The sequence below is a fragment of the Trichechus manatus genome, unplaced genomic scaffold, assembly GCF_000243295.1.
Source record: "Trichechus manatus latirostris isolate Lorelei unplaced genomic scaffold, TriManLat1.0 scaffold00050, whole genome shotgun sequence".
In the NCBI taxonomy this organism is placed as follows: domain Eukaryota; kingdom Metazoa; phylum Chordata; class Mammalia; order Sirenia; family Trichechidae; genus Trichechus; species Trichechus manatus.
In genome coordinates, this window is record NW_004443986.1 from 8,212,533 (window position 1) to 8,225,417 (window position 12,885).

The 12,885-nt window shown below is 37.4% G+C and overlaps 1 protein-coding gene across 1 annotated transcript in view; it reads left to right on the forward strand.

The window, feature by feature from the left end:
• The window catches only part of LOC101351062 (dynein heavy chain 11, axonemal), a 334,378-nt gene that overhangs the window by 54,204 nt on the left and 267,289 nt on the right, over positions 1 to 12,885 (forward strand). The window contains exons 21-22 of the mRNA XM_023732310.1: positions 280 to 371; positions 1,584 to 1,710. Of these exons, the coding sequence (XP_023588078.1) occupies positions 280 to 371; positions 1,584 to 1,710 (219 nt within the window). The remainder of the gene's footprint in view (positions 1 to 279; positions 372 to 1,583; positions 1,711 to 12,885) is intronic.

Here is a 12,885-nt window from a genome sequence, read left to right on the forward strand (position 1 = left end):
CCCTTTTTTTGAGGAAGTAGAGGGGAGGGAGTTAGAAAAGGAAAATTCTGTGTGGGTCCAGAGTGATGGTAATGCCCATAGAATTTATTCTGATAAACACTGCATGTCCTGCTTTGTTTTTGATCATTAAAAGTTTAAAAGTAAACAGACGTGAGATTCTTAGAAATCTTGTTAACATTGCTTCTTCATTGTTCTTCAGATTTTAATCTCTTAAATTGGCAAAAAAAATTAGGAAAGTACTTTCTAATAGTAATGGCTCCATGTTGTACTTTCATACAGGAGTTAATGTTCAGTACAGCTAAAATAAAAAATGTCTTAGAAGCAACATGCAGACCCAATCTCTATGAAAAACTTAAAGATTTACAGTACAGGTAAGAATAAAGCTGTTAAATGATCAATTTGTTACAGTCTTATGAGAATTCTTTCAAGGCTCTAATAGTATTTAACATCATGTTAAAATGTAACCTTTGTTAAATTATTTTATAATTCTACTTATAATAATAACTTAATTGTTCTGCACATATTAGGTAATGCATATGTATTGTAAGTGTATATATTTCTGTTTTTCAAAAGGACTATTATAATAGGTAATTTAGAATATCTTATTAGCAAGAGAATTGGCATAACTGATTGATCAGTTCATTTACCAATCTATCCTGCAAGTACTGATTGAACACCTACTGTATGTCCATAACTGGGATTGTACTCAATTATTTTAAGTCCTTTAGTTTGTGTACCATATCATTTTAATAGAAATTATCCATACGGAGCATTTTAATGCTTTTAAAATCCTTCTAAGGACCATTTGGAAAATAATTTTCACAAATAATTTCACGACAGCCAGTGGTCATAAGAATATTCTTTTGATTAAAAATGGGCACATCAGCTGCTAAAGGGAGAAGTTTATATGGCACTGTGATCAGTTTTTACTGGAAAGTGGGATAAACATCTAGATAAAAATATATATTAAGCAAAATAATTTTATAATCTGAACATTTTTTTCAGAGTTAAAATGGTCCATAACTTGAAAAGGATGAATTTCTACAGAAGTTAATTATTTCTGTTAGTGATCTTTGGCGGTTTAGGGGCTATGCTCTGGGCCACCTCTGCTCTGCTAAGAATGTGTAAAGTGGAAATGATTCTAGATCTTATAACTCCTCTGAGTACCTGACAGGGTTGAAGCCACTTGTGTTTTGTAGACATTTTGTGGGAAAAGGAAGACCTCAGACCAATTATATCTTACTAATGCATTCTGTGCTCAGGTTGAACAATGCCAAACCCGTCCTCTCCAGTGCTGATTTGGAGTGTCATTAAGAAAATCAATAAGTGGCATAAACCTAAATTTGATCTATATTTAACTTCAAATAGTATGTGTGTGTGTGTGTGTGTGTTTTCTCTTACCTGGCAGGATTTGTACATTAGTCATGAGGAAGATGATGATGTCAAATAGAAGAGGTTGGGTTATGTGTTAAACAGTGAGACTATTGTGATAAATGGAGAGACGAGGAGCTGAGTTGTATTATGTTGCACTTTTAATGACTGAATGGGCAATATATGCTTTAAAATATTTTCCATTTGTATAGGCTTTCTCTTTGTGAAAAAGCTCTTGCTGAATACCTGGAAACCAAACGCGTAGCTTTTCCTCGCTTCTATTTCATCTCTTCTGCTGACTTACTTGACATTCTCTCAAAGGGAGCTCAGCCTAAACAGGTAATGCTTTTTTGAAAGTCTTACATTATACTATGTTAGCTAAGGAATGTCACATTTTCTCTATCATTGTCAGATGCCACTTACTATGTCACGCGTGCCAGGAATTAGAACAACTGCAGATAAAATCCCCATTGCAGCAAGAGGGGATGTCAGAGGCTGTCAGGGGGGGTGTGAAAGGTAGCTACCTGGTCCTCAGTTAAGAGACCAGGAACAAAAAAAATGTTGCCATCTGGTTGACCCGGACTCATGGCAACCCGATGTGTGTCAGAGTAGAACTGTGCTCCGTAGGGTTTTCAATGGCTGATTTTTTCAGAAGTAGATTGTCAAGTCTTTCTTTCAAAGTACCTCTGGGTGAACTTGAACTGCCAACCTTTCAGTTAGTAACTGAGCGTGTTAACCATTTGCACCACCCAGGAACTCTAATATGCAAGGCTTATCTCCTGAAAGAAGTCATTGGAAGAAACACTGGTTTCTGAATCCCCCAGAATTCCAGGACAAGGGATTGGAGCATCCTTGGCCTGGCTAGCACCTTGATGAGGGGAGAATGAGTCACATGCTCGAATGAGATTATGGCTGATAACTTCTTACCTGTTTGTTTTTTCCTTACTCCCTCAATTCCAGAGTAACCTTAATAGTTGGACTAGCCTTCAGTCAGTGCTGTCAGAGTTGGATTTGTATAATGTCAGATACATTCTCTACCTAAACCTCTAATTTTCTCCAACTTATACAAAAATAATGCATAACATGTTTGCTGATATTCATGCCAATATTTAAAGAAATCCAAAGCAGATATCATCTTTTGTAGTCTGTTACATCAGAGACAACTGTGTATAAACCCAAAGCACCCTGTCTTAGATTCCTAGTGCTGCTGTAACACAAATACCACAAGTAGGTGGCTTCAGGAAAAGAAATTTACTTTCTCACAGTTTGGGTCCAAATTAGGCTGTCAGCCATGTCGATTTCTTCCTTGTTGGTAGCCACGGGTGTTCCTTGGTTCCTTGGCTTGTAGACGACCCTCACATGATGTCTGTCTTTCCTGTGTGACTGTTTCCGTTCTGCTCTTTTATAACTGAGAATTGATTAGATTAGAACCTACTCTACTCAGTATGGCCTAATTAACATAACAAAAACCCTATGTAAACAAGATCATATATACAGGTGTAGTGGCCAGGGTTTCAAAACATGTTTTTTTTAAAATAATATTTTATTTTATTTTTGGTGAAACTTTACACAGCAGATGAAATTCCCATTCAACAATTTCTACACAAGTTGTTCAGTGACATTGGTTATATTCTTCACAATGTGTGAACATTCTCATTATTTCAGCTCTGGTGGTTCTGTTTCCAGTAATCTAGTTTCCCTGCCCCCTTACCTTCTCATCTTTGTTTTAAAGTAATTGTTGACATTTGATCTCATATAGATGATTTTTAAAGGAGCATGGATGATAGTCTTTATTTTGTGGTCCAATCTGTTATTTAGCTAAAAGGTGACCTCGGGGTAGTTTCCACTCAAGGTTTAGAGAGTATTTCAGGGCAGTAGTTTCTGAGAGTCCTCTAGTCTCAATTGGTCCAGTAAGTGTGGATTTTTTTTTAAGAATTTGAGGTTCTGTTCCACGTTTTTCCCCTATTCTATCAGGATCCATCTATTGTGGCCCTGATCCAAACGATGGGCAGTGGTACTCGGGCAACATCTAGTTCTTTTCGTCTCAAGATAGATGAGGCTGTGATTCGGATAGACGGTCCTGTAGACTAGTTTCTTCATTGAGTCTTGGGTTTCTTTCTTCTCTTTTGCTCCAAATGAGTAGAAACCAATAGTTGTATCTTAGATGGCCATTCACAAGCTTTTAAGACCCCAGACATACTCACCAGACTAGGAAGTAGAACATAGAACATAAACTTTGTGAGCTATATTATGCCAATTCATCGAGTTTTTCTACGAGACTGTGGTCTTAAGCCTTCAAACCCAGAAAACCAATCCTGTGAAGTGTTTGGTTATGTCTGAAAAATATTTGTAACTGTGCCCCCTAGGTGCTTTATTATATATATGAATATATATGCATACACATACTTGCATATATATATATATATATATATCTCCACATATATATATCTATACGTATATATGTTTACATAATACATATATACCCACCAATATATTTTTTGGTTGTTGTTGCAAAGTTCTATATGCCATGGCAATTACGAGAAAGTACTTTTTTCTTGTGTACATCTTAGTGACATCTTTTACCTTGATCAAACTGTACACACTTCACCCACATTCGGCGTTACATTTCCCATCACCAAAAATACCAAGTGTCGGCTGTCTAGAGAGTGATTCCCCCTCCAGTCTTGACCCATCCTTGGTAACCACCAATGAATATTGTCTCTCTATATATACCTATTCTTGTCTTTTTAGAAAAGTGAAATCATACAGTATTTGTTCTTTTGTGATTGACTTATTTCAGTCAGTATAATGTCCTCCAGATTCATCCACGTTATAAGATGCTTTGAAGACTCATCATCCTTTATGGTTGCATCATATTCCATAGTATGTAAGTATTACATTTTGTTTATCCACTCATCTGTTGAAGGGCACTTAAGTTGTTTCTATTTTTTGCTCTTGTCTTTCATTCTGCAATGAACCTAAGTGTGTATATGTCTGTTGATGACTCTCCTTTTAGATCTCTAGGGTATATAGCTAGGAGTGGGATTGCTGGATCATAAGGTATTTCTATTTCTAGCTTTTTGAGGAAGTACCATACCATTTTCCAAAGTGGTTGTACCATTTTACAATCCCATCAGCAGTGGATAAGGGTTCCAATCTCCCCACATCCTTGCCAGCATTTGTTGTTTTCTGTTTTCTCGTTAGTGCCATTTAGCAGGAGTGAAATGATATCTCATTGTAGTTTTGATTTGCGTCTCTCTAATGGCTAATGATTGCAAACATCTTTTCATGTGTTTGTTGACCACTTGAATGTCCTCTTTGGTGAGGTGAACTGTCTGTTCATGTTCTTTGCCCATTTTTAATTGGGTTGTTTGTCTTTTTGTTGTTGAGTTGAAGTTTTCTGTGTATTTTAGAGATTAGACCCTTATCGGATGTCATTTCTGAAGATTTTTTCCCAGTCTGTAGGTTGTCCTTTCAGTCTTTTGATAAATCCTTTTGATGAACCTAAGTATTTAATTTCTCTGAGGTCCCAGAAATGCATTTGTAGTTGTGTTTGGTCATCTATTTATTTTTTTTAAAAATTAGATCCCATAGTTTTGTCTCTTACGTTTTCTTACAAGAACTTTACAGTTTTGGCTTTAACATTTAGATCTTTGATCCATTTTGAGTTAGTTTTTGTGCATAGTGTGAAGTATCGGTCCTGTTTCATTTTTCTGCAAATGGATATCCAATTTTGCCAGCACCAGTTGTTAAAGAGACTGTTTCTTCTTCATTGAATGGACTTTGATCCCTTGTTGAAAATCAGTTGTCCATAGATTGATGGGTTTATTTCTGGATTTTCAGTTCTGTTCCACTGGTCTATGTGTCTATCACTGCACTGGAACCAGGCCGTTTTGATGACTGTTGCTGTATTGTATGTTTTTAGATAGGAAAGTGTGAGGCCTCCTTCTTTGTTCTTCTTCAGTATTGCTTTGGCTATTCATAGCCTATCAAAACATATTTTGAAGGGACCCTATTTGATCCATAACACACTCCTTCCTATGCAGATTTAAAGGTATTGCCTTTCACTTAAACCTACCCAATTGTTAACAGTCATTTAAATCTTACAGTTGTTACAGTTGATATAGATGGTTACTCCTAGAGTTGACCATATACTGCAGATGATTTTGAAGTTGAAGGTTGTGTTTTATTATTGTGGCATTTTTTCCATGTTCTTTTTCTTGGGAAAAAATTCTTTCTTTAGGTATTTGCATGCCTTTTCTTTTGAGTATGTGTCTCTTCACATTGCAGTTTTCAGAATTTTGCTGTTCTTTGGACCCAGTATTTATCTTAATTATTTCTCTCTTGTTCCACCATAAACACAACTGGACAGCTATTCCTGATGTTTATAACAAAAGTGCAGTTTTACTATTAATAACAGTTTTCAATCAGCTTTGGCAACATTTTCAGGGTCGCTACGCAGGTACAGTCTCTGTAAACCTCTCTGATTAGATTTACTAGAAACCAAGTGTATGGATCTCTCACTTACATACTTATACATGGAGTGTGTAATTAGAGGTTTTTTTTTTTTTTTTAAACACTAGTTTCAAATATAATAGTCATAACCACGCTTATGCTCTTTCAGCCCACTGAGGGTGCCCTCATGAACTGGACCCTTTGCCTGGAGTGATTCTATGAGGAATACCCACTCATATTTTATTCTGGGAACATGATCCTGAAGACGTTGAAATTCCAAAATGCTTATTGCACAGAACTAATTTTCAGTATGGAAATTAGAAGAGATTCATAAATCTGTAACTATGCTAGCATTCTTTTTCTTTTAATTATATTCTTTAAACACAATAAACACTGTGTGGCTGGTTTATTGAACAGTATTAATTCCATGGAGCACAAACATGAGACAGTTTTATTTTTCAGCAATCATTCAATCCAAATGTGCCCTGCTGAATCTCTTTACACTGAGTAGTAGACCCCTTTATCACATCTTGGTCCCTTTTTCTTATTAAAGAACAAGAGCAACTCAACTCTAGTTTAAAATTCCAATCTCATGTCCATGTCAAGGCCACGCTTTCACATAATGAACGTGGAGTTGAGAGGGAGACGTGAAATCTTTTATTCCCCCTTTCTACCCCTTGATCTTGAATACTGTCAGTTGTTGACCTTTCTTAGTGATTGTTTCTGGCTCTAGTCAGCAGTGGCTACTGTCCTCACCTACTCGGCTGACATTGATTTGTCAGGTCTCTTATGGAACACATGTGTGAGTCCTGGGGCAGGTGTTGGGGAGGGGGTTGACAACTCACAGCTGGGAAGATGGCCGCCTCTCTCCCTCCTCCTCCAGTGCTTTCCATAGAAGGGATGTATGGAGGTAGATGGGGGTGGGATGTTGAAATCTATCTCACTAAGGCCTGGAGGAAGTATCTGGTCCCGTTTATGCTCTCTTTAGAACATGCGCATATTCAGTGCCTCTTCATCCTTAACTCCTAGGCTGATGCTAGGTGAACAGATCACTCAACATTCTTGTCACCCTCTTTCAAATAGTCAAAAAATGCTTCATGCCTTAGCTAGACAATATGTTGACTCACAGGTATATGCACACCTGATGCTAACTTTTCTTTTGCCCCATTATCCTTGTGAAGTTACACAGTGATTTTTTTTTTTTTGGACAAATTTGAAGGTGTACCTTTTCAAATCCTTCATTTTATTTTCACAGCGTTATTTCTAATATTTTACAGAGAGTTGTATCAGTACAACTAATAGTGGCGTTCCTCTCATCTACCTCATTCATTTTAACCATACCTCAGTATAAGTTCTAAATTCTTGAATGCCATATACATTGCTCAGTACTAGTACTAGTACCGCTACTGAATGAATGACTAGCTAATATAGGACATTAAAAAGACTTTAAGTTATAATGAAGGTGGATGCTAAAATAACAGCATACCGGAAAAAAAAAAAAAAACCCATTGCTGTCAGGTCGATTCCGACTCATAGTGACCCTGTAGGACAGAGTAGAACTGCTCCATAGGGTTTCCAGGGAGTGGCTGGTGGATTCAAACTGCTGGCCTTTTGGTTAGCAGCTGTAGCTCTTAACCCCTGTACCACCAGGGCTCCATATGTATGTATGTATGTATGTAAGCATATATATATATATATATATATATGTGTGTACGTGAATATATGTGTATATATAGGGGGGCGTGTGTGTGTGTGTATATATATATACATATATATATATATATATATAAAAATAAAGCATATGGGGGCATAGTTACAAATACTTTTTAGACATAACCAAACACTTTGCAGGACTGATTTTCTGGGTTTGAAGGGCTTAGGACCATAGTCTTGTGGAACAACTTGGTCAATTGGCAAAAATAACAGCATAGTGATCTCCAAAATCACTTACAGATATTCTGATGAATACCAGCAGCAGAGTTATTTACACCATGCTAACTGGAGGTGATGGGTATATCTACTTACCTGCTAACATGTCCTGGCAATAGTGTAAACTTGGTTACAGTTCTCCTGGCCAGTATACTTTAAAATGATTAGATTTTTATATATTTTTTGAAATTTTGAGGAGATTCTTATTATTTCAAATTGTGCTCAAAATGTGACTTCATTATCTTTTTTACGATACTAATTAGACTTTGAGCAACTCAAATTCACATAAAATGTGATCACACTATTAGTAAAGATCCATTATTATAAAAAATGTTTGGGCACCTTTGTGACTTGCTGGGGGAGGAGAATTAGAAAGAACTAAGAGCCCTGGTGGTGCAGTGGTTAAGAGCTCGCTTGCTAACCAAAAGGTTGGTTGTTCAGGTCCTTCCAGAGGCACTCAGAAGAAAGGCCTGGTGATCTACTTCGGAAAAATCAGCCATTGAAAACCTTATGGAGCACAGTTCTACCCCGACACACATAGGGTCACCGTGAGTCAGAGTTGACTTGATGGCAATTGGTTATACGGCAACTTCTTTCTTTCCCTGAAATGGTTCTACAAAGTCAGTGTGCATTCTGAGTTCTCAGTCACTTTGGAAGAAGGAGTCCTGGTGATGCAGTGATTAAGTGCTCAGCTATAACCAAAAGGTCGGTGGTTAGAACCCATCAGCGGCTCCACAGGAGAAAGATGTGGTAGTCTACTTTCTTAAAGATTATAGCCTTGGAAACCCTATGGGGCAGTTCTGCTTTGTCCTGTAGGGTCTCTATGAGTCGGAATCGACTCAACGGCAGTGAGTTACTATGGAAGAGTTAATGCTTTTGGCAGTTATGCAGAAGAGCCTGGCCCTGCTATACTCTCTTTTCAATATCAGAATCAGCTTCAGACCACCAGACACAGCTTTTTGGTCTGTGCCTTTTATGCTGACATTCCTGAATGTGCTCCCTGTAGTGTGACAGAGATAACATGACACCGCAGCTTGTGGAATAACAATGCAATTTCCCCATAAAAGGCACCCTTTGTGGGCAGATAACTCATGTTGACATCTTGTGAATGACTTGAATACTTTGGGCCCCCCTCTTCCAGCCACCCGCACTCAGTTTAAGAGTGTTGGTCAACGTGAGAGTTTCTGCAGTTAATTGTGGAATTTAATCAGCCTGAAAATATCCCCAGGGAGGTCTGATACCACTACAACCTTCACTCTGCAAACAGACTTCCCAATTTAAGGTTCTTGAGTTGGAATGCTGGAGTGATGAAATTCGTGTGTTTAGAATGCCTTCAGTGATTACTAGCTTCTGGGTAAGCTTGTTTAAAGTCAAATTTTTAAGAATTTTTCCTCCCAACATTCATGCTGACCCCCCAATGGCAAGGATTCCCAGACATGGATTTTAAAGAACTGGGGATATGGGTGCTGCTTACAGGATTCAGTGTTTAAATTCTTTGGTTTTCTTCCCTATAAGAAAAAGGTCCATTCTATGTTTCTTAAGTGAAGTAATGCAGTGGTTAAAGTCAGATGAAATAACCTGTTTATCCTTTGCGCACTTCCGGATTGTTATACAGTACTTTAAATAACTAACAACTTTATGTAGTCAAGATGTTATAGACGTTGATCCCTAATGGTTGAAAGACTTTTTTTTCTAGAAGAGTGTGCACATTTTCTCTTCTCTCATCCCCTCTTTGGTAATCAGTGGAAGCTTCTCCATGGTGGAGCTATGCTAAAGAAATTAAAAAAAAAAAAACTTCCATTGTGCTGTGCTACATCTGAATTGTCTTATAATAGTAGCCACGAGGCATATCTGGCTATTGAGCACTTGAAATGCAGCAACTGAGGAACTGAATTTTTAATTTCAATAAATTTTAATGGATTTAAATTTAAATCTAAAAACTGATATGCAGTTCAGTTACTGGAAAACTTAAATGTGTTTGGAGCAGCTTGGGTGTGTAACTCTCCTTTTGTAACTGTATATTTTGTGAAATATCAGTAAGAGTAAATATTTCTGATGAAAAGTGCAAATCGATATAGGCTGTAAATATAAAATACATACCTAGTTTCAAAGACTTAGTACAAAGTAAAAAATGTAAAATAGCTGATTAATAATTTCCATATTAATTACAAGTTTGAAATAATATTTTGGATATATTTAGGTTAAATAAAATATATTAATTCCACCTGTTTTTGTTTTGTTTTTACTATTTTAATGTGGCTACTAGAAAGCCTCTGCCATAGAAATTGGGGGGATGGCACATGACTGGGCAGTGTTTCATTCGGTTGTACGTAGGGTTGCTGTGAGTGGAACTGACTCAACGGCGCCTAACAACAACGACAGTCTTTACAGGAGCAGATTGCTAGGTCTTTCTCCCTCAGAGGTGCTGGGTGGGTGTAAACCACCAACCTTTTGGTTAGCAGCTGAGCGCTTAACCATTGCACCACGAGGGCTCCTTATAGTGTCCCTTAGACAAGAGGAAAAGGGCTCAAACTGTAAGTGGTTGAGGGCATACGAGAATGAATGAGCTTTAGTTGAATTAAAATCAATCACTAACCTCATTTTTTCTAAAGAAACTAGAAAGCTGAGTTTGACCTGGGGCTGGAGAAGCAATGGGGAAAGACAGCAAAAGGGAACAGATGCAGAAAGTGCTCAGGGTTTTGTCCAAATTCCCGGTGGCTCTAGTTACCTTCAACAGAGCAGGAAGGCATAGAGAAGCTGCTAACAAAAGTGTAGTTTGTCACACAAACTAGCAAGTGAGAGAAGCTCTGCTTAGCCTAATTTAGGAATACCCATGTTTTAAATGGATGCCAAAGGCAGCCTGACAGCTAGAGAATTGAGGTGTGTGACAAAGAAATAGTGAATCTAGTTTTTAAAATAAATATATGTCATAAATTTGATATCCAATAGAGATTATCCTTTCAAAATAGTTAATATAAGATTAACTACACATTGTATAACCAATATGCAATTGTTTGTTTGTTTGGGTTTTTTTTTGCATTTTGAAAAGAATTGTAACTGCTTAGAATTCTAGTACAGCTTCTTTATGGGAATTCTCTCCACAGCCAATTTATAAGCTACACAACAAAACCAGGATGATTACAATGTAGGTTTCAAATCAAGTATCAGTGTAATGCTATAAGTGAGATCACAAAATCGAGTCATGTGAAAATGTGGGATCCTGCCAGCAAGGAGTTCAGGAGTTCTGTGCTTATTTTGGGATCTAAAACTGTCCTGGTTCTGGCCTTGGCTTGATGTCACCTAATGAAGATTGTTTAGCTCAAGCTTGAATTCATGAGAAAAATAATTGTGGAAAAAAAAGAATAAAGATGTCCCAGAGGAAGTGGTGTTGGCAAAAAAAACCTTCATATTAAAGAAACTCTCAAAAACATTTCATGACATTGAAATCTCAAAGTATAAACTGTTGGATGCTGACCCAGACATAAGACAAAACACAGTTGTCATCAAGTTGATTCTGACTCGTGGTGGCCCCACATGAGTCAGAGTAGAACTGTGCTCCACAGGGTTTTCAATGACTGATTTTTCAGAAGTAGATTTCCAGGCCTTTCTTCCAAGGCACCTCTGGGTGGACTCAAACCTTCAACCTTTCAGTTAGCAGCTGAGCATGTTAATAGACATAGGAGTATGATAGTTCGCGAAGACATAGAAAAGATACTTGCTCCATATCGTAAGTTATGCAATGATAAGAAGGCAAGCGCTGTTCAAGCTCCTGTTGGTAAGTTTTCTACAAAGAAGTAAAACGCTTTAATTCTTAATGTTTCTAATGTTATCAGTTACAGTGCACTAAATAAATCCTAATTTTACTGCTTTTTTTTTCATTTCCCTGTACATTTTCAAGCAACGGTGAGAAAGTTTTTAATGTTTTGATGAAAAAATTTCAGTCATAGCATAATCATAATTTTCCGCATTGGTTGTTAAGATCACTTGACCTGATTTTAGTTTGCAGAGTCATTTTTATAATCTCACCAGGGGGTGGATGCACCTAATTTATTGTAAACCTAGGGAGCAGCATTTCCATTTTTGTTGCTAACCTTTTATAAACTTACTTAAGATGTGAAGTTACTAGCTCTTTTTAAAATTATTGGAAAAATTCAAATCCTTTCTATTTCTTGAGGGAGATAAGAAAGAGGGGTCTGTGACATGTTATGGAGCCCTGGTATTGCAACAGTTAAGCTCTCAGCTGCTAACCAAAAGGTTGGTGGTTCGAACGTACCCAGTGTCTCCGCAGGAGGAAGACCTGGCGATCTGTTAAAGATGACAGCCTAGGAAACCCTATGTCCCAGGGGTGGCTGAGTCTAAATCAACTAGACAGCACCTAACAACAACAACATGACATCTTCGTTTTTATGTATCTTCTTTAGTTGTAAAATAAAAGATATTTCCAAATAGCTAACTAGGAAGAAGGAATTTTAATGTCATATTAATAAATACAAGGAGACTTCATTAGAAATGAAGCAGATCTGAGGACAACAACGTTCCATATTAGTTAAAAATAGGCCCACTCCAGCAGAAGCTTTAAACAGAGAAAAGACTGAATATGAGAATATCCAGCTTCAAACATGCAACGTCTAAGTTATGGGAGAACTGCAAGTGTCTCCTGGGCACTGACTGAGTACAGAGCCAGAAGTTTTTTTGAAACTGTGTTCTCACCAAAGCAATGATGTATGAGGGTATATGATGGTCGATGTCTCATTTATACTGCAGCTTTTCATCTGAATGTTATCTAGGCCCGTTACACAGGAGAAGCCATTCAACATCTGTGCACTTCTTGGCCTCTTCAGCTGTGACAGTGAATTGTTAGATTATGGGAGATACTTTCTGCATATAAATGTCCTTTGGGTAATGTACAGGGATGGAGGAAGATATGATAAGCCAGGCAGTGATTGGTCGGCTACCATTCTGTCTTCATTTAAAGTAAATGACAGCCTCAAAATCTCATGTATTTCAAACTCAGAAGAGCTCTTCCTGTGATTTTCTTTAATACTAAAAGTACCAATATAGCAAAAAGCTAAAAGCTTCAAATATTAAATCACCCTAAAAGAGTTTCTTACCGATGTTGACACCGGTCTT